The sequence below is a fragment of the Salvelinus fontinalis genome, chromosome 34 (assembly GCF_029448725.1).
Source record: "Salvelinus fontinalis isolate EN_2023a chromosome 34, ASM2944872v1, whole genome shotgun sequence".
Taxonomy (NCBI): domain Eukaryota; kingdom Metazoa; phylum Chordata; class Actinopteri; order Salmoniformes; family Salmonidae; genus Salvelinus; species Salvelinus fontinalis.
The window spans coordinates 15,575,824-15,598,372 of NC_074698.1; the positions used below are offsets into that span (position 1 = coordinate 15,575,824).

The window sequence follows — 22,549 nt, forward strand, 5'->3', positions numbered from 1 at the left end:
AGGCATCCTCAACTGACGGGATGAGGTCAATATCCTTCCAGGGTACCCGGGCCAGGTCGATTAGAAAGGCCTGCTCGCAGGAGTGTTTTAGGGAGCGTTTGACAGTGATGAGGGGTGGTCGTTTGACCGTGGACCCGTGGCGGATACAGGCAATGAGGCAGTGATCGCTGAGATCTTGATTGAAGACAGCAGAGGTGTATTTGGAGGGTAAGTTGGTCAGGATAATGTCTATTAGGGTGCCCATGTTTACGGATTTAGGGTTGTACCTGGTGGGTTCCTTGATGATTTGTGTGAGATTGAGGGCATCAAGCTTAGATTGTAGGACTGCCGGGGTGTTAAGCATATCCCAGTTTAGGTCACCTAACAGAACAAACTCTGAAGCTAGACGGGGAGCGATCAATTCACAGATGGTGTCCAGGGCACAGCTGGGAGCTGAGGGGGGTTGGTAGCAGGCGGCAACAGTGAGAGACTTATTTCTGGAGAGATTAATTTTTAAAATTAGAAGTTCGAACTGTTTGGGCATAGACTTGGAAAGTATGACAGAACTTTGCAGGCTATCTCTGCAGTAGATTGCAACTCCTCCCCCTTTGGCAGTTCTATCTTGACGGAAAGTGTTATAGTTGGGTATGGAAATCTCAGAGTTTTTGGTGGCCTTCCTCAGCCAGGATTCAGACACGGCAAGGACATCAGGGTTGGCAGAGTGTGCTAAAGCGGTGAGTAAGGCAAACTTAGGGAGGAGGCTTCTGATGTTGACATGCATGAGGCCAAGGCTTTTTCGATCACAGAAGTCAACAAATGAGGGTGACTGGGGACATGCAGGGCCTGGGTTTACCTCCACATCACCCGAGGAACAGAGGAGTAGTAGGATGAGGGTGCGGCTAAAGGCTATCAAAACTGGTCGTCTAGAGCGTTGGGGACAAGGAATAAAAGGAGCAGATTTATGGGCGTGGTAGAATAGATTCTGGGCATAATGTGCAGACCAGGGTATGGTGGGGCACGGGTACAGCGGAGGCAAGCCCAGGCACTGGGTGATGATAAGAGAGGTTGTATCTCTGGACATGCTGGTCTCAATGGGTGAGGTCACCGCATGTGTGGGGGGTGGGACAAAGGAGGTATCAGAGGTACGGAGAGTGGAACTACGGGGTCCATTGCAAACCAAAACAATGATAACTAGCCTGAACAACAGTATGCAAGGCATATTGATATTTGAGAGAGACATACAATAAGGCATAAAGTGATTGCAGGTCATGATTGGGAGGGGCTGGGCTGGGCTGTACGCACTACCTTCTGTAAAACCTTGTGGTCGGATGCCAAGCAATTGTCCGACCAAGCGTTGATGCAGCCAGTCAAGATGATCTCGATGGTGCATCTGTCAAACTTTTTAAAGATCTGAGGGCCCATGCCAAATATTTTCAGCCTCCTGAGATGGAAGAGGCGTTGTCTTGCCCTCTTCACGACTGTGTTGGTGTATTTGGACCATGATAGATCTTTAGTTTTGTGGACACCGAGGAACTTGAAGCTCTCAATCCGCTCCACTACAGCCCCATCGATGTGAATGGGGGCGTGCTCGGCCCTCCGTTTTTTTGTAGTACACGATCAGCTCCTTTTTCTTACTGACGTTGAGGGAGAGGTTCTTGTCCTGCCAGGTCTCTGACCTCCTCCCTATAGGCTCCCTATCATCATCGTCAGTGATCAGGCCTACCACAGTCGTGTCATCTGCAGTCGTGGGTGAACAGGGAGTACAGGAAGGGACAAAGCACGCAACCCTGAGGGGCCCCCGTGTTGAGGGTCAGCGTGGCGGATGTGTTGTTGCCTACCCTCACCATCTGGGGACGGCCTGTCAGGAAGTCCAGGATTCAGTTGCAGAGGGAGGTGTTCAGTCCCAGGGATGTTAGCTTAGTGATGAGCTTCAAGGGCTCTATGATGTTCAAACGCTGAGCTGAAGTCAATAAACAGCATTCTCACATTGGTGTTCCTTTTGTCCAAGTTGGAAAGGGCAGTGTGGAGTGCAATAGAATTACATCATCTATGAATCTGTTGGGGCTGTATGTGAAATGCAGTGGATCCACGGTTTCTGTGAGGATAGTGTTGATGTGAGCTATGACCAGCCTTCCAAAGGATTTCATGGCTACAGTTGTGAGTGCTACGGGGCGATAGTCATTTAAACAGGCTATCTTGGCGTTCTTGGGCACAGGAACTATGGTGGTCTGCTTGAAACATGTAGGTATTACAGACTGGGTTAGGGAGAGGTTGAAAATGTCAGTGAAGACACTTGCCACCTGATCAGCGCATGCTCTGAGTACGCATCCTGGTAATCCGTCTGGCCCTGTGAATTTTAACCTGTTTAAAGGTCTTACTCACATCGGCTACGGAGAGCGTGATCCCACAGTCATCCGGAACAGCTGGTGGTCTCATGCATGTTTCAGTGTTGCTTGCCTCAAAGCGAGCATAGAAGATATTTAGCTCGTCGGGTAGGCTCGTGTCAATGGACAGCTCGCAGCTGGGTTTCCCTTTGTAATCCGTGATAGTTTGCAAGCGCTGCCACATCTGCCGAGCATCAGAGCTGCTGTAGTAGGATTCGATCTTAGTCCTTTATTGACGCTTTGCTTGTTTGATGGTTAGTCGGAGAGCGTACGGGTTAGTGTGCCACTCATTGAAAGGGGCAGGCCTTTAGCTTAGGCCTTTAGCTTAGTGTGGATGTTGTCTGTAATCCATGGCTTCTGGTTGGGATATGTACGTACGCAAACCCTGTCACATACGACTAGCGTCAGAGCCGGAGTAGTAGGATTCGATCTTACTCTTTTATTGATGCTTTGCCTGTTTGATGGTTCGTCGGAGGGCATCCTGGTTATGGTCCCACTCCTTGAAAGTGGCAGCTCTAGCCTTTAGCTCAGTGCGGATGTTGCCTGTAATTCATGACTTCTGGTTGGGATATGTACGTACGGTTACTGTGGGGACGACGTCGTCGATGCACTTATTAATGAAGCCATTGACTGATGTGGTAAACCTCCACAATTTCATTAATCCAATAACATATTCCAGTCAGGTGATGTCAATTTTTTTGCCCTCTAGTTGCACAGGTGACATGCTGGTAGAAATGAAGTAAAACAGATTTCAGTTTTCCTGCATTAAAATCACGGCCAGTAGGAGCGCTGCCTCTGGATGAGCTATTTCTTGTTGGCTTATGGTCCTATATAGCTCGTTGAGTGTGTTCTTAGTGCCAGCATCAGTTTGTGGTGGTAAATAGAAATACTCACAGGGATCCTCTCAGGCTCCCTCACACTTTGCCCATCAACCTCTACTCTCTACTTTCCTTACTGTCTCAGCATATGAGCATACTTGAGCAGCATACTTTCTGCACTGATCTCACCCTGGAAACTTCAATCTGTCTCACTTGCACAGGACATGTCTGATCCCCAGCAACATGGCCACCCCACAATTGAAACACTCCCCCAGCCCACTCCCACATACACACTTCTCACATTTAGTTATCTCCCTCCTACATACTGCTGCAACATGACCTTGGCACCTGAAACACCATAGTGGGTTCGGAAACAAAAGCTCTCAACCGGAAAATGTATATACCCTAGCATGACTTTATCCGGCAAACACTCTAGTCTGCGTCGCACTAAACAACGTATGTCACAAACACCGGGGACCCCCAACTTCAGTTGATCCACTCAACCCCACCCCAGTTATCACTCCTGTCAGCGGTGGTCTGCTCCGGAGATCAAAGCAGGACATTGCTTTCGTCCCAAGACTAGAAATGCGCAACGACCTTTCCCTCTGAGCAGCAGACACACAAAAAGCAACACAAGTCCATCTCTGGATACTTTGACCGAATTGACAGAACCCCACTCCTTCACCCAGCCTGATACCACAAACGGATTGGCCAAAAGGCATGGATCCACTTTCTCCATGAATTGTACTCCCACTGGGCCAGAGTCATCTCATGCATTTTCCTGATCATTGGGGTGAGGCTTGGAAGCCTTCACTTCACCTGACGACTTAGGTTCATTCTCCTCACTTTTGTCAGGATCAATTTCAAGTTCATTATCCGTCGACTGCTCAGGATCTTCAGGTGCGTAACATGCATTTTTCTCTACTGTACTGTACTCTACTCTACTGTCTTTCTCTACTGTTCTTTCTGCCTCGCTTCCTCTCGCCATCCATCCTCTTGCTCGCCCAGTCCTCCGACAAAGGTGTGTTACCGTGTTCAAACTTCTTCTTCATGTGGTTTTCCAGCAGAGTAGACGCTGTGTTGTGTATTGCTGCCTTTCGCAGGTCGGAGTGCAAATTGCACATTTTGGTCACAAACAAAAAAGGGAAATGTGAAAATCTTAAATTGCACCACCATCTAAACCTGCACCTGTGCACTATCCCCAAAAACACACCACCCCATCTGACTACTTTGACCCTAAACAAAATACATGTTTTCTCATTGGAAGAAACATGATGGAATTTTGTCATTCAAATTGTATGCTTGTATTATTATATACCTGTGTATTTGCATCATTCAAGTCACGAGTGTGTCCCGAAATCGATGGGCTTATTTGGTCCCCTCTCCACTTTTGAAGTCACGCTCTGAATTTTATCAGTAACAAGTAAAATTAAGGGCCCTACAAATGAGTTAGTTGGTAGGGGCGAGGGCCTGGTTTGGGATTCACTGTACGACTTGAGGGTCGTTTAAGTGAAACTTCCAAGTCAGAACTCCACACTTCAGAGGTCTCTGACAGCATGTGAACGCCACACTAAGCCTAAACATAAACCTCAGGTTGATATGAAATTACTGTTTAAAAAAAACGTAAAAATGTTATTTTAATGAAATGATGTGAATTAGCAGCTCGTTACCTTTTTCCTCTAGGTGATCCTTATCATAACCTATAATAGGCTACGTAGGTTTTTCCATAAAGGGTCAATCAGTGAGATAGAAAAGAATTGCGTCCTCACCAATTAATTTCATCAATATTTATAAAAAGCACCTTTATTTCTGAAAATATTTTGTAAAAAAATAAGACTTTCATTGGTGAAATTCATTAGATTAGTTGAAATGGGCAGAATACCACTTACACTTTCATCAACACTGTTAACTATTTCAGAAAATAACAACTGCCAAGGATAATTGGAAAAATGCCAAAACAGCAGCACCAGTGCATGTATGGCATAGTAGCTATTTTCCAATGATCTCTGGCCTACCAAATGAAATGTAATTTTTGATGTGAATTGTTATTGACGCTCTCTCTCTGCTCAGCAGAGAGGATACACACAACTTTTCCCAAGCCATAAACATACAAGCTAAATGCAGAGAACAATGCCAAATACAGTCTGTACTCTATCTGTATTTTGGAAGCAGTGAGTTGAAAATAGTCTCTGCCCATATGCAGGAACTCTCCTCAATGCTGCGTAGTTTTGTGGAAAACTCAAGCAATGGACAGTCAGATTTTTACAAGATTGATCACAGAATTGGGCTGGATGATCTCATTGGGTAATCAGAATGAAGACATACCCTATTGATTCATTACACAGATTAAATAACAACTGTTTACTGTGGTGTGTCACACTGTATTTTTTGGTATGTGGTGCTACATGATCTGGGAAACTGAAAGATGCTGGTGCTATGAACAGCCTGAGATGCTGTTTGTGACAACTAAAGTGACAAGACTGGTTTGCATGTTTTTGTGGAAAAACACCAAACAAAAATTAGCCAACTTCTTTTAAGCAAAGAATGAAAAAGATACAAAAAAGAATAACCTTTACAAAGCATTGTCCAACTTGATACACAAAACCTCTCCAAAAAGCATTGTGAGTCACAATTATGCATTTAGCAAAGAATAGGCTACAGGTGCTCTGTAGCAGGAAAAGTGGCCTGGTCCCTTGTCACAGTCTTTCTCCTTCTCTCTGTCTGGGCTTTTCCATTCCAAGAAGCTAGTCTCAGGACCAGGGTACACTATCCATCTGTCCACATCAAGCTCCTTCAGGTCCTGTTCTATAGGTGGCCAGTGAGTTACACACAGCCTGCCTCAAATAGATTGACCAGCTCCTTACAGTCTGGGTCAATGAGGTCCGCTGGCTTCTCCCCGTTCTCGTTCTCTGCAAATGCACTGGCACCAAGAGAGAGCAGGTAGCTAAGGAGGAACAAAATACAGTGTTGTTCAGCACAAGTCACATTCACACAAGGCATCTTCATTGTCTATATTCACACTGGCTATGAAATGCTGCATGTCTGGTTCAATCAGGTCACCGAGGTCAGTATGGTTAGCAAATCACTACCTGCCTTTTGTCAGAAGAGTTATTTCTCAAAGAGGCAGCAATGTTGCATGATAGATCAATTGAATGTTTTGTTTTGTGGTCTCCGTACTGTAGGGAAATATTTCTGTGGACGTTTTATGAGTTTGTGTTTCATTTGTACACCAACCTGGCGATTTCGGGGAAGCCATCACTGCAGGCCATGTGCAGCGGCGTCCAGCCGTCCTCATCTCTCTGGTGGACATCAGCTCCATATTTCACCAGCAGCTTCACGCAATCCAGGTTCCCTGTGAGTACGGCCTCATGGAGTGCTGCCATACCTGTACACAGAGCACCATACATGGGCACAGTCAGAACAGGGCTCAGCTGCACTGTACATACCCTTACACTGCTTTTCTGTCATTTCAACCCCTGCTTTGAACTTCAGAACTTTTCTGAACTTTCACTATGCATTTGTCAAACAATTATTTAGAGCATTTATTCTTTGACTGTTTAAGAATATAAATAAATATTTGAGACCCATTAACTTCTCAGTAGTTTTATATTTGTCAACACAATATCACTCCTAAAAATAAGCTGTTGTAGTTAGTGACTATATTTCCATGCAGACAGTTGTAGGTGCCTTTGCCTGCTGTGGTAAATCCTGTCAATCTCTCAACACCTTTCCTCTGTCTTTATGTATTTATAGATGCACTCACCAGATGGGAAGAGGGTATGCAGACGTACTTTCTTCGCTCTCATAAAGCGTCCAATCTGCTCCATCTCACCATGTCGGACAAGGTCCTGGAAGATAATGTCATTGGAGAAGTGTACAGCCCGGACTGGCTTGAGTGGTAGAGGTGCAGGAGTCTGCTGTGCAGGTATGTGTGCTGTGCGACGTGTAGCAGCACTGTAGCGTGTTCCTTTGCTGTACGAAGGGGTGTAACTGGAACTGGTTTTGTGTGTAGGTGTGTAAAGTGATGGGGTGTAGCTTGTGGGTGTGTAGTGAGTTGAGCTGTACTTTGTTTGGGTATATGAAGTGGGTGTGTATTTGGTGGGGGTGTAGTGCGTAGGTGTGTAATTGGTGGGGGTGTAGTGTGTAGGTGTGTAATTGCTGGGGGTGTAATGCGTAGGTGTGTAATTGGTGGGGGTGTAGTGTGTTGGTGTGTATGTCATTGGTGTGTACTGACTATATCGAGTGGTGTACGATGACACTGGTAGCTGGTAGCTATACTTCATCCCTGCAGTCAACACGGTTCTTCCTCCCCCTATGCGCTCAGCCCAGGAGGAGGGGTGGGAGAAATCCAAGAAAACTTTGCAATCCAGTCAGGGGAAACAAATTCCTTTGTCCTTTTCACGCTTATCGTCCTTGACTTTTCTCACTTCCTTCTGATCCTTGAGTTTCCAACCAGAGTAGCACGGCTACTCTCTCTGCAGAGTACCAAAACTTTCCCAAAGTCAATTCTCACTGGCCAAACTTCCTCTTTTTATGTCTTTCTTTCCTTCTGGTTCACCGGATTTCTCCCTCATGCCTCCTGTCTTATTTCTCCCGTCCTTTTGTATGTCACTACAGTATCCTCTGGCTTTATACAGGCTGGTGGTCTGATGGAGTAGGTGGGAGAGGGTCCCTATATACACTCTGGAGGGCTATTTTGGGGCCCGTCATCCCTCATATCGAGTGACTTTAGCTTGGAACAGAGTGGTCTCTGCCAGGCCAGGCTCCTCCCACTATGCGGTCACATGACCCCTGACACGGCCTCCACCCCTAACTCCATAGCACAAACACATTGGGGTCTTTATGAACTTGCCCAACATGTCTAATACCACATCACATCAAAATGTCCATGATCAACATCAGCAGAGGAACAAACTGTCATTAACAGTTGAGGGAAATGAAATGTTTACAGTACAGTGTAGACGTGTTTTTATGGCCCCTGGGTACAGGTCAGGCAGCCTTTTTTGGAATTTCACAAGCGATAGCACTGACACATGGTCATGGTGGTTAACAGTGTGAGAGTCACATGTCGAGTCACATGGCTTATATGTGATTTTCAGAATTTGTTTGACATTTTGCTTTTGTTACTTTGGAAGGGTTCAAGAACTCTCGCCTCAAAACAACAAAAACCTGAATACTTGAACTATTTCAACAGAGGTAATGTACGAGAATTTTGGACACGTTATTTGACATTAAGAAAATAGCAGACAAACAAGGTCTTCAAAAGTTATTTTATTTGCCATGAAAGGATAACATACTTTTTGGTTGCTTGAACAACTACTGTATCTATTCTTATTGTGACAGGTCTTGAAACTTTGGAAGGATCAATATTTTGACCGTAGCATCTCTGCTATTAGAGCAAACAGTAACCCCATCACATGGTTGACATCTGATCTAACCTCACTTGCCTGGACCCATTGGACCAATAGTATCTTGCCATACAGGACGTTCAGGAACCACTGGGCCAATAGTATCCAGCCATTCAGGGAGTTCAGTGCAGGAGCGCAGTCTTGGCCAACAGTTGTGTCATAGGGACATAAATCTATGCTGCGAAATGTAACCCATTTCTCTAGATGGCATTAAAAGATCAGATGGTTTTGGTTTAAAAAATAAGGCCCTTTACAGTGCAGTGATCTTTCAATCTGTGTGACCTTCAATCATATTGGGAAATCTGATTAGCTCAAATCCCAAAGCAATGTTTTGAAATGTAGTAAAGTTGGTACTGCGTTTACTCCATTTTCATGTCATATGATTTTGTGAGTTGGAAGTTGTGCATGTGAACCGTGACAGCCGGGACATTGTGCCAGTACCACCTGTTCTCAGCAGACAGTCAGGAACTTCTAAGAGTGGCAGAGCTGGTTCAAGCTGGATTTCAAAGGCTTTGGAATTGGACATTTCACAGGAGCTGCTCCATGCTAGCCAACGAAAATAGCATGGCTACCATCCCACTGGTTTTTTCTTACCAAGGTCTCGCAGGCTAGACTTTACTGTGCCCTAAGGGGAAACCTTTATGGTTGACTAGAATCCACAACATAGACCTCATCTTACTATCAGGCCTGGCTTGAGAAGCAGTACATTCTACTATAATGTACATCCTTGTTATGTGTGTTCTGCATCTGTCATTAGGTACAATTCCACTATAAGGATCCACTGTCTCACTTACCGTCAAAATGTCAAGGCTTATGTTATATCACATCATGGCAAATTGTATTACAATGAGGGAGGAGATACAGTATAAGTTTGTTGCAAAACCATCCTTCTTCTAGAACAGTTGATTGTAATTAGGGGTATAATAGGCTTGTGTATTCAGTTACAAAGAAATGAAGTTACATACATCCATTAACTCCATCCATTACCTAACTGGAGGGGCCCTTTAAACTCATTATGATTATCCACGTTGGGATTGGAACTGTATGGGTGACTTTACCTTCGGATTAGAACTGACCCCGGCCCTGAACATAAACCTTTTTTAGCCCTGCACTGTCTCCACCCAGCACGGCTGGCCATTCTGCACCGAGGAGCTGGTGGAAAAGTCTTAAAGCTCATGTCTAGACAAATTGAGGTGAGAGTAATTTATAATCCCAGCTCGGGGAAGAGACTTTATGCACTGATTATCGAGTTCACCAGTCTCTCATAAAGAAGTGTGGTGAGAGGGTGGTGGAGTTCCATGAACCATGGTGCTACCCCTTCCCAAAGCCCCTACCCACCCAAGACTGAGAAGGGCCTCATTTGGTGGGAGTTGTTTGTTTGTTGTCCTCTTGCATCACCCTTGGATACATGCCAAAAGGAGTGCTGACGTGATCTGTAGGGGTTGAATCACCCTTCATTCAGTGCGCTATACATAGATACAGGCCCACCTCCCGCATGCCTTATAGAGCACATACAGTATTGCATACTGTCAATTACCACCAAGCAGTTCCATGTTAAAAGCTTCCTGGTGTGTGAATCACTGTAGTGTTTCAAGTTAGTAATCACTATAATCACTATAGCAGCAGCGTATTTGGTGAGCGGGTCTGTGCATGGTGATGAGTGTAAGTCTGTGGTCTCAGTTGTGTGTGTGTGTGTGTGTGTGTATGCGTGTGTGAGAAGAGTGTCAGTGTGCGCCTTAGTGGGTAGACACACACACACACACACACACACACACACACACACACACACACACACACACACACACACACACACACACACACACACACACACACACACACACATGATAACAGCAGCTAATGGGGATCCATAATAAATACCTGTGGATGAGCATAGAGTCTGTGCAGGTAGTACAGTGGTAGCTGTCTATTGAAAAGTCTTACGGCTTGGGGAAAGGACCTGTCTCTAAACCTTTAGGTCCGAGACCCGATGCTCCGGTACCGCCTGCCGGACGGGAGCAGAGAGAACAGTCCATGAGAAAAGAGAGAACAGTCCATGTTTTCCAATTGCAGCTGTGTCATGATTTTGGCAAAGCCTTTATGTATACAGTGCATTGGGAAAGTATTCAGACCCCTTGACTTTTTCCACATTTTGTTACATTACTGCCTTATTCTATAATGGATTTTTTAAAATGTCCCTCATCAATTTGGCAGCGATTACAGCCTCAAGTCTTCTTGGGTATGACGCTACAGGCTTCGCACACCACTATTTGGGGAGTTTCTCCCATTCTTCTCTGCAGATCCTCTCAAGCTCTGTCAGGTTGGATGGGGAGCATCGCTGCACAGCTATTTTTAGGTCTCTCCAGAGATGTTCAATCGGGTTCAAGTTCGGGCTCTGGCTGGGCCACTCAAGGACATTCAGAGACTTGTTCCGAAACCACTCCTGAGTTGTCTTGGCTGTGTGCTTAGGGTCGTTGTCCTGTTGGAAGGTGAACCTTCACCCAAGTCTGAGGTCCTGAGTGCTCTGGAGCAGGTTTTCATCAAGGATCTCTTTGTACTTTGCTCCGTTCATCCCTCCAACGATCCTTACTAATCTCCCAGTCCCTGCTACTGAAAAACATCCCCACAGCATGATGCTGCCACCACCATGCTTCACCATAGGGATGTTGCCAGGTTTCCTCCAGAAGTGATGCTTGATATTCAGGCCAAAGAGTTCAACCTTGGTTTCATCAGACCAGATAATCTTGTTTCTCATGGTCTGAGAGTCTTTAGGTGCCTTTTGGCAAACTCCAAGCAGTCATGCAGCCTTATGTGCCTTTTACTGAGGAGTGGCTTTAGAGATGGTTGTATTTCTGGAAGGTTCTCCCATCTCCATTGAGGAACTCTGGAGCTCTGTCAGGGTGGCCATCGGGTTCTTGGTCACCTCCCTGACCAAGGCCCTTCTCCCCATCTCTAGGAAGACTCTTGGTTGTTCCACATTTCTGGTCGGAGGGAAAAAAAACAATTTAATACATTTTAGAATAAGGCTGTAACGTAAAAAAATGTGGAAAAGGTCAAGCGGTCTGAATACTTTCCAAATGCACTGTATAGTTTAAGATCTATGTTATAAATTACCTGGCAATGCACATTTTCCTTCTATAAATAAGCGGTTGAACCAGTCAGGTATCTGTACCCACTGCAAAGTATTAGGATCCTTATAACGACAGACCAAAGGTTTAGGACACAGCCGAAGACAGACAGAGGCATTGTGATGTTAACAACCTGTCAAATAGGCTTATCATGTTGACCGGACAGCTATGGATTCCAAAACACTTTGATGTTGACTTTCATCAAGCTGGTGGTTGGACTGTTGGTGACTCACTCTCTAAATATGTTCAAGGTGAGATAAAACCATAGAAACCAGAACAGTGAAACAACCAATGTCAGCAAAGATTTCACAAGAATTCATAGAATATTGGCTATTCCTGGATCAACACCGGAGTTCCCTGTTGCACTCCATTGTATGATTGACATACACATTATTTTCAGGATCATCCTTAGATATGAGCATACATACAGAGTGAACAAAACATTAGGAACACCTGCTCACTTACCAGGTGAGTCTAGGTGAAAGCTATGATCCCTTATTGATTTCAATCAGTGTAGATGAAAGTGAGGAGAATAATAAGGATTTTTAAACCTTGAGACAATTGAGACATTGTGTATGTATGCCATTCAAATGGTGAATGGGCAAGACAAAAGATTTAAGTGCCTTTGAACGGGTATGGTAGTGGGTGCCAAGCACACCAGTTTTGAGTGTGTCAAGAACTTCAACGCTGCTGGGTTTTTCACGCGCAACAGTTTCCTATGTGTCAAGAATGGTCCACCACCCAAAGGACATCCAGCCAACTTGACACAACTGTGTGAAGCATTGGAGTCAACATGGGCCAGCATCCCTGTGGAACGCTTTCGACACCTTGTGGAGTCCATGCCCCAACAAATTGAGGCTGTTCTGAGGGAAAAAGGGTGTTCTAATGTTTTGTACACTCAGTGCATATTCTGAGCTTTGATTTATCTCCTAACAGATTTTGAGCAGGACTAGGGCATGGGGCTGTCTGCAAAATGCATACCTATTGCCAAGTTGGCAGACAGCGTTCTTGTACTGATGATGGGGTGCCAGGTACCGCGTGCCTCCTGTGCATGGCGTGATGAGCCTCTTCTCAGAACAGCCTGGCCTGCCCCGGTTACAGTGAGCCCCATCGGTGGCAGCACTATGCTCTCATCAGGGGGGCAGAGACAGGGAGCAGACTGACACACCTGGATTACTGGACAGTGAACACTATGGGACTGGATCTCAGCCTGGATCCTCCAGGCCCAGTGGGAGATACACGCTCGGGCCGGCTGGATCCAGTTACGGCACGTGTGGCTAGGCCAGAATAGGAAGCCTACATCTAAATCAGGAGCCAGTAATCCTCAGTCCTTGCACAGGGAGCCTCCACCATGCCAGCTGCAATCACCAGTAACAGTGGCAGAAGTGTGAGACTGAATCGACAGCAGACATGAGGTCATTTATAGCAGGGAAATTTGCATGTTAGAAAAAGTGATGAGAAAGCGTGTCCATGACTTCTCGATTTTCCCCACACACATTTAGGGCCCTGAATATATCCCCCCAGAGTCGGTTGACGCATCGGTGCATCAATCTAAGTAACATTTAAACAAAATCCCCATAATCCCCATTAAAAAATCACTCAGTTTAAACTAGAGATGTCAGTTTTGCATTGGATGCGTCTCAATCTACCGCATTGGCCGATGTCGCACTTCCGCATCTGCTAGATTGGTCTTCTCACGAAAACATCTGTAGCATCCGAACGGATACTACAAACTAGTATGACCACTCTATGGAAATATCGCACGAGCCTCTCACGAACACTATGGTGGTCTCAGTTTTGTTCTACGACACCCACAAGTGTCAGGGGACTTGTTTCAAGTCAGTACCGTCGATGTGCCAACTTCAGTTTTTAGCGTCTGATCCGTTTGGGCTACAAAGTGTCACGGGACTCGTCTGAAGGTAACCGGTACCGGTTTAAAACATTAATGGAAGTATGGAGGTAGTTTTGTGCCTACTCAAAAAATGGGGTTAAATATGTGTAAAACATATATACAGTACCAGTCAAAAGTTTGGACACGCCTACTCATTCAAGGGTTTTTCTTAATTTTTTAAATATTTTCTACATTGTAGAATAATAGTGAAGACATCAAATCTATGAAATAACAGATATGGCGTCATGTATTAAGCAAAAAAGTGTTAAACAAATCAAAATATATTTTAGATTTTAGATTCTTCAAAGTAGCCACCCTTTGCCTTGATGACAGCTTTGCACATGCTTGGTGTTCTCTCAACCAGCTTCACCTGGAATGCTTTTCCAACCGTCTTGAAGGAGTTCCCACATATGCTGAGCACTTGTTGGCTGCTTTTCCTTCACTCTGCGGTCCAACTCATCCCAATCCATCTCAATTGGGTTGAGGTCAGGTGATTGTGGAGGCCAGGTCATTTGATGCAGCACTCCATTACTGGCCTTCTTGGTCAAATAGCCCTTACACAGCCTGGAGGTGTGTTGGGTCATTGTCCTGTTGAAAGTAAATCATAGTCCCACTAAGTGCAAACCAGATGGGATGGTGTATCACTGCAGAATGCTGTTGTAGCCATGATGGTTAACTCTGCCTCACAGACAGTGTCAGCAGCAAAGCACCCCCACACCATCACACCTCCTCATCCATGCTTCACGGTGGGAACTACACATGCAAAGATCATCCGTTAACCGACTCTGCGTCTCACATATACACGGCGGTTGTGACCAAAAATCTCAAATTTGGACTCATCAGACCAAAGGACAGATTTCATTTACATTACATTACATTTAAGTCATTTAGCAGACGCTCTTATCCAGAGCGACTTACAAATTGGTGCATTCACCTTATGACATCCAGTGGAACAGCCACTTTACAATAGTGCATCTAAATCTTTTAAGGGGGGGGGGGGGCAGAAGGATTGCTTTATCCTATCCTAGGTATTCCTTGAAGAGGTGGGGTTTCAGGTGTCTCCGGAAGGTGGTGATTGACTCCGCTGTCCTGGCGTCGTGAGGGAGTTTGTTCCACCATTGGGGTGCCAGAGCAGCGAACAGTTTTGACTGGGCTGAGCGGGAACTGTACTTCCTCAGTGGTAGGGAGGCGAGCAGGCCAGAGGTGGATGAACGCAGTGCCCTTGTTTGGGTGTAGGGCCTGATCAGAGCCTGAAGGTACTGAGGTGCCGTTCCCCTCACAGCTCCGTAGGCAAGCACCATGGTCTTGTAGCGGATGCGAGCTTCAACTGGAAGCCAGTGGAGAGAGCGGAGGAGCGGGATGACGTGAGAGAACTTGGGAAGGTTGAACACCAGACGGGCTGCGGCGTTCTGGATGAGTCGTAGGGGTTTAATGGCACAGGCAGGGAGCCCAGCCAACAGCGAGTTGCAGTAATCCAGACGGGAGATGACAAGTGCCTGGATTAGGACCTGCGCCGCTTCCTGTGTGAGGCAGGGTCGTACTCTGCGGATGTTGTAGAGCATGAACCTACAGGAACGGGCCACCGCCTTGATGTTAGTTGAGAACGACAGGGTGTTGTCCAGGATCACGCCAAGGTTCTTAGCGCTCTGGGAGGAGGACACAATGGAGTTGTCAACCGTGATGGCGAGATCATGGAACGGGCAGTCCTTCCCCGGGAGGAAGAGCAGCTCCGTCTTGCCGAGGTTCAGCTTGAGGTGGTGATCCGTCATCCACACTGATATGTCTGCCAGACATGCAGAGATGCGATTCGCCACCTGGTCATCAGAAGGGGGAAAGGAGAAGATTAATTGTGTGTCGTCTGCATAGCAATGATAGGAGAGACCATGTGAGGTTATGACAGAGCCAAGTGACTTGGTGTATAGCGAGAATAGGAGAGGGCCTAGAACAGAGCCCTGGGGGACACCAGTGGTGAGAGCGCGTGGTGAGGAGACAGATTCTCGCCACGCCACCTGGTAGGAGCGACCTGTCAGGTAGGACGCAATCCAAGCGTGGGCCGCGCCGGAGATGCCCAACTCGGAGAGGGTGGAGAGGAGGATCTGATGGTTCACAGTATCGAAGGCAGCCGATAGGTCTAGAAGGATGAGAGCAGAGGAGAGAGAGTTAGCTTTAGCAGTGCGGAGCGCCTCCGTGATACAGAGAAGAGCAGTCTCAGTTGAGTGACTAGTCTTGAAACCTGACTGATTTGGATCAAGAAGGTCATTCTGAGAGAGATAGCAGGAGAGCTGGCCAAGGACGGCACGTTCAAGAGTTTTGGAGAGAAAAGAAAGAAGGGATACTGGTCTGTAGTTGTTGACATCGGAGGGATCGAGTGTAGGTTTTTTCAGAAGGGGTGCAACTCTCGCTCTCTTGAAGACGGAAGGGACGTAGCCAGCGGTCAAGGATGAGTTGATGAGCGAGGTGAGGTAAGGGAGAAGGTCTCCGGAAATGGTCTGGAGAAGAGAGGAGGGGATAGGGTCAAGCGGGCAGGTTGTTGGGCGGCCGGCCGTCATTTCCACAAGTCCAATGTCCATTGGCGTGTTTCTTGGCCTAAGGAAGTCTCTTCTTATTATTGGTGTCCTTTCATAGTGGTTTCTGTGCAGCAAATCGACCATGAAGGCTGGATTCATGCAGTCTGCTCTGAATAGTTGATGTTGAGATGTGTCTGTTACTTGAACTCTGTGAAGCATTTATTTGGCCTGCAATCGGAGGTGCAGTTTTTTTTTTTTTTTTTTTTTTTTTAGGGGTGGATCAGCTTAGTATTGCGGAAAGAATGTTGCTTCCAATGTAATTGTCTGCATCATTTCCATTCCCCCATATTTTTTTGGGTAAATATATATATCCATACACGTATGCATACATATACACATATATACATACACATACCTATATAGACATACATACTTTTTTAAAGAATATGCCTTTATTATTATTCCCCGCGACCCTACCACCAATCCCCCAATTGGAGTAAACTTATAAACACTTCTGCTTTTACCTTCAATTTCTACATCTTATACCTATCTTACAGACACAATCCACTTTACAATAGTTCTCTCTTATTTGTTCTTAGTCCTTCCTCTATTTCTGTTGTCCATCCAATTTTATTTCCACTTGTAACTGTGCTATTTCACAAAAGCTCCGCACCTATACACATTTCACAGATCCCGTATGCCCTATATTGTTTATCTTGTTATTAGTCCCACCCTTCAGCTCCACCCAACCCCTCGGAGGTGCAGTTAACTCGAATGAACTTATCCTCTGCAGCAGAGGTAACTCTGGGTCTTCCTTTCCTGTGGCGGTCCTCATGAGAGCCAGTTTCATCATAGCTCCTGATTTTTTTGCTACTGAACTTGAAGAAGCTTTCAAAGTTTTTGACATTTTCCGCATTGACTGACCTTCATTTCATAAAGTAATGATGGACTGTTGTTTCTCTTTGCTTAGTTGAGCTGTTCTTGTCATAATATGGACTTGGTCTTTTACCAAATAGGGCTATCTTATGTATACCACACTTACCTTCTCACAACACAACTGATTGGTTCAAATGCATTAACAAGGAAAGAAATTCCACAAATTAACTTTTAACAAGGCACACCTGTTAATTGAAATGCATTCCAAATGACTACCTCATGAAGCTGGTTGAGAGAATGTCAATAGTGTGTTAAGCTGTCATCAAGACAAAGGATGATTGCTTTGAAGAATCTGAAATATAAAATATATTTTGATTTGTTAAAAATTAACTGGTTACTACATGATTCTAAATGTGTTATTTCATAGTTTTAATGTTTTCACTATTATTCTACATTGTAGAAAATAGAACAAATAAAGAAAAACCCTTCAATGAGTAGGTGTGTCCAAACTTTTGACTGGTACTTTATATACATATTTCCTGAGCTTTCTTATATCTCCTATAGGACAGACACTTCAAACCTTATTACTTCTGATTTATTTTTGATTGTCTTTTTTGCCATTTATGAATGTGTTATTCAATGTGTTTTTGTGGGTGATATTAAAGTGTCACGATCGTGTGGAGGATCGACGGACCAAAACGCAGCATTTGGAAAATAAGCCATCTTCTTTTATTTTTAGAAGAAGGCAAAACGAAAACAAAACACTTACGAATTTAACCAAAACAATAAACGACCGTGAAGCTAATAAAACGTAGTGCACACACAGGCTACAAACGTATAACATAGACAATTACCCACATCAAACGAAAGCCTATGGCTACCTTAAATATGGCTCCCAATCAGAGACAACAGAAATCAGCTGTCTCTAATTGGGAACCCATTCAGGCAACCATAGACTCTCCTAGACAACTACACCCAACATAGACACAGCTAGACACATACACTCAACACAAACCCATACACTACACCCAACACCCCCTTTACCATATAACCACCCAAAACCGATAAAACACAAACATTCCCCATGTCACACCCTGACCTAACTAAAATAATAAAGAAAACAAAGAATACTAAGGCCAGGGCGTGACATAAAGGCCAAATAATTTACATTAACCTGTCTAGGACGGGGGTTCCGCTAGCGCCACTCCTCCCACATTCCACTGAAAAGGCAGAGCGCGAAATTAAAAAAATATTTTTTTTTTAAATATTTAACTTTCACACATTAACAAGTCCAATACAGCTAATGAAAGATACAGATCGCGTGAATCCAGCCAACATGTCCGATTTTTAAAATGTTTTACAGGGAAGACACAATATGTAAATCTATTAGCTAAACACCTTAGCAAAAGACACCATCTTTTCTTTGTCCACCAACACCACTAGCTATCACCAATTCGGCCAAATAAAGATATTGATAGCCACTAACCAAGAAAAAACCTCATCAGATGACAGTCTGATAACATATTTATGGTATAGGATAGGTTTTGTTAGAAAAATGTGCATATTTCAGGTATAAATCATAGTTTACAATTGCACCCACCGTCACAACTAGACTAGAATAAATACATAGAGCAACGTGTATTACCTAATTACTAATCATAAAACATTTCGTAAAAATACACAGCATACACTAATCGAAAGACACAGATCCTGTGAATACAGACAATATTTCAGATTTTCTAAGTGTCTTACAGCGAAAACACAATAAATCGTTATATTAGCATACCACATGTGCAAACATTACCAGAGCATTGTTTCTAGCCAAAGAGAGCGATAACGTCAACATCGCCAAAATATATTAATTTTTTCACTAACCGTCTCAGAATTCTTCAGATGACACTCCTGTAACATCATATTACAACATACATATAGAGTTTGTTCGAAAATGTGCATATTTAGCCACCAAAATCATGGTTAGACAATGACAAAAGTTGCCCAGCTGGTCAGAAAATGTCTTGCGACATATTAGACAGTGATCTAGTCGTATACATAAATACTCATAAACGTGACTAAAAAATATAGGGTGGACAGCGATTGATAGACAATTTAATTCTTAATACAATCGCTGATTTAAATTTTTTTAATTATCCTTACTTTTCAATACAGTTTGCGCCAAGCAAAGCTACATCTAACAAAATGGCGACATAAGCGATTAACATTTTTCGACAGAAACACGATTTATCATAATAAATTGTTCTTACTTTGAGCTGTTCTTCCATCAGAATCTTGGGCAATGAATCCTTTCTTGGGTCTAATCGTCTTTTGGTCGAAAGCTGTCCTCTTGCCATGTGGAAATGCCCACTGCGTTCGGCATGAACTGGAAACGTGCCCAGAAGTTCAAAGTGTCTCAGAAAGAAATGTCCCAAAATCGCACTAAATGGATATAAATTGCTATAAAACGGTTTAAATTAACTACCTTATGATGTCTTTATCACCTATTACAAGTAAAAACATGACCGGAGAAATATTACTGGCTACACTAAAGCTTGGAAAAAGAGCAGGTCGGTGTCCACCGTGCGTCAGGCGCAGCTGGAAAAGGGAAACTACCTACACATTGTTCTGTTTTATAGAGGCTGTGATTGCGCAATCGACTCCATTCAAAGCGTCATCACGTAAAGACATCCAGGGGAAGACGTAAGCAGTGTTTGTATCCTCATAGCATTCACAGGGACCTTTAAACTGACTCCAGATCAGGGGCCAAGATGTGTGAAATCTGACTCCATGTCAGGGAAAGTGCTGTAGAATGAGTTCTGTTCCACTCAGAGACAAAATTTCAACGGCTATAGAAACTAGAGAGTGTTTTCTATCCAATAATAATAATATGCATATTGTACGAGCAAGAATTGAGTAGGAAGCCGTTTAAAAATTACACGATTTCCAGAAAAAGTGACAACAGCACCCCCTATCCTAATGAGGTTAAACAGCATGATCATTACACAGGTGCACCTTGTGCTGGGGACTATAAAAGGCCACTCTAAAATGTGCAGTTTTGTCCCATAACACAATGCCACAGATGTCTCAAGTTTTGAGGGAGCGTGCAAATTGCATGCAGACTTCAGGAATGTCCACCAGAGCTGTTGCCAGAGAATTGAATGTTAATTTCACTACCATAAACTGCCTCCAACCACAGACAACGTGTAACCACGCCAGCCCAGGACCTCCACATCCGGCTTCTTCACCTGCGTGATCGTCTGAGACTAGCCACCCGGACTGCCATTCAGTCCTGCCATCACCACAAGGTTTCATAATGATAATGCACGTCCCCATATCACAAAGATCTGCACAAAATTCCTGGAAGCTGAAAATGTCCCAGTTCCCATGGCCTGCATACTCACCAGATTGAGCATATTTGGGATGCTATGGATTGACAGTTCCAATATCCAGCCATTGAAGAGGAGTGAGACCATTCCACAGGCCACAATCAACAGCCTGATCAACTCTATGCGAAGGAGACGTGTCGTGCTGCATGAGGCAAATGGTGGTCACACCAGATAATGACTGGTTTTGTAATCCACACACCTACTTTTTTTTAAAGGTGTCTGTGGACCAACAGATGCATATCAGTATTCCCAGTCATAGATTAGGGCCTAAAAATTTTATTTCAATTGACTGATTTACTTATATGAACCGTAACTCAGTAAAATATTAGAAATTGTTGCATGTTGCATTTTAAATTTTTGTTCAGTGTTGATGAAAAGCCAAAATCAATATAAGATGCTGACATTTTAAAGCATACTTAATTATCGGAATTGTCACGTTCCTGACCTGTTTTCTGTTAGTTTTTGTGTGTGTTAGTTGGTCAGGACGTGAGTTTGGGTGGGCAGTCTTTGTTTTCTGTTTCTATGTTGGTTTAATGGGTGACCTGATATGGTTCTCAATTAGAGGCAGGTGGTTTTCATTTCCTCTGATTGAGAGTCATATTAAGGTAGGTGTTTTCACACTGTTTGTTGTGGGTGGTTGTCTCCTGTGTCTGTGTATGTCGTTGCGCCACACGGGACTGTTTTCGGGTTGTTTATATGTTCGTTCTTTTATGTAGTCAGTTTCCCTGTTCATGTGTTCTTCGTGTTTCATGTGAGTTTGTCGTTCAGGTCTGTCTAGTCGTTTTGTTATTTTGTTAATTTATCAAGTGTATTTCGTTTCGTCTTCGTCTTGTTCAATAAATCATCATGTCATATCACAACGCTGCGTTTTGGTCAAATCCCTCCTCTTCGGATGAAGAGGAGGAGGAAAGCCGTTACAGGAATATCACATACTCTCAATTGTTCTATTTTCGAATACTCAATCAGCTTAGTATTTGGAATGCAAGTACACATATTCAGACACGGCCATCCTCTTTTCTGGTTTGAAGAGTTTACAGGATTCAAGGCCAAAGGTACCCTGGATACGTGACCCTTTTCACAGCCCATGGAAGTGGTGACCGACAGTTACACCTACATTTCTGTGCCTTCATTGTAGGCATCAACTATTGCAAAACATGGAGGCTACAAAGTTTGCTGTGCATCACATAATGTGGCACATTTCCATTGACTGCTTATCAGCGCTGCCCTCTATGCGTGTCTTTGAACATGCTGTGGCAGGCATCCACAAAGGGATGATCTGACAACTTTCAGAGCCTCTAATCTGAGCCTTGCTCCTAGCACAGACGACAGACCACCCCAAACTAAATCGGGCTATTTGCTCTGCAAATGGGAGCGTCCGGTGTCCACCACCTGGCCCGAGATGTATGGCATGGCCATCATGGTTCCCATGCCTCTGGACTCTAGAGTTGCTGAACCCTCAAGGCACAAGGACATCGTTTCCATGGGAATTGGTCAATATTTTCTTACAGAGAGAAGACCAAAATAGTGTTGCCCGGAAAAGTATCAATGATAAATTAATTTTGTAACGGTTCTCCTCTTCCTCTTCATCCGAAGAGGAGGAGCATGGATTGAACCAAGACGCAGCGTTTGAATAAGACACGATTTTTAATTAAACAAAACACGAACGAACACTTGAAATTACAAAACAAATAAACGAAGTAGACAGACCTGAACGACGAACTCACATGAAACACGAAGAACGCATGAACACGAAAACTGCCTACATAAAACGAACAAACAAGCAAACAAAACCGAAACAGTCCCATGTGGCGCAACGACATACACAGACACAGGAGACAACCACCCACAACAAACAATGTGAAACAACCTACCTTAATATGACTCTCAATTAGAGGAAACGCCAAACACCTGCCTCTAATTGAGAGCCATACCAGGCAACCCTTAAACAAACATAGAAACAGAAAACATAGACTGCCCACCCAAACTCACGTCCTGACCAACTAACACATACAAAAACTAACAGAAAACAGGTCAGGAACGTGACAAATTTGTTTGACTTTCAGTGTTACCTTTGCTTATTTTAAGTTGACATAAAAGAGACAGGAAAGTTACGGCATGTTTAACAGCACATAGAAAAATGTATTGTGTACTTTGGCTTGGATGCACTTCGATTGTGGACAT

At 44.2% G+C, this 22,549-nt stretch overlaps 1 protein-coding gene across 1 annotated transcript; it reads right to left on the minus strand.

Annotated features, from left to right (window-relative positions):
* Positions 1–4,964: 4,964 nt before the first annotated feature.
* On the minus strand, positions 4,965–7,813 carry LOC129832749 (protein phosphatase 1 regulatory subunit 12B-like). Its single transcript, XM_055896748.1, has 3 exons — positions 6,945–7,813; positions 6,416–6,566; positions 4,965–6,125 (listed from the first exon to the last, which is right to left on the minus strand). Exons 1-3 carry the CDS (start codon positions 7,462–7,464, stop codon positions 6,005–6,007), a joined length of 792 nt encoding a protein of 263 aa, XP_055752723.1. The 5' UTR covers positions 7,465–7,813; the 3' UTR covers positions 4,965–6,004.
* Between the last annotated feature and the right edge of the window lie 14,736 nt (positions 7,814–22,549).

Bases quoted from the DNA above. Each gene is read 5' to 3' on its own strand.
- LOC129832749 (XM_055896748.1), bottom strand. From the start codon at position 7,464: ATGAAGTATAGCTACCAGCTACCAGTGTCATCGTACACCACTCGATAT. The intron at 6,567-6,944 runs GTGAGTGCATCT...CTCTGTGTACAG, and splicing joins GCATACCCTCTTCCCATCTG to GTATGGCAGCACTCCATGAG. The intron at 6,126-6,415 runs GTTGGTGTACAA...GTTCCTCCTTAG, and splicing joins GGCTTCCCCGAAATCGCCAG to CTACCTGCTCTCTCTTGGTG.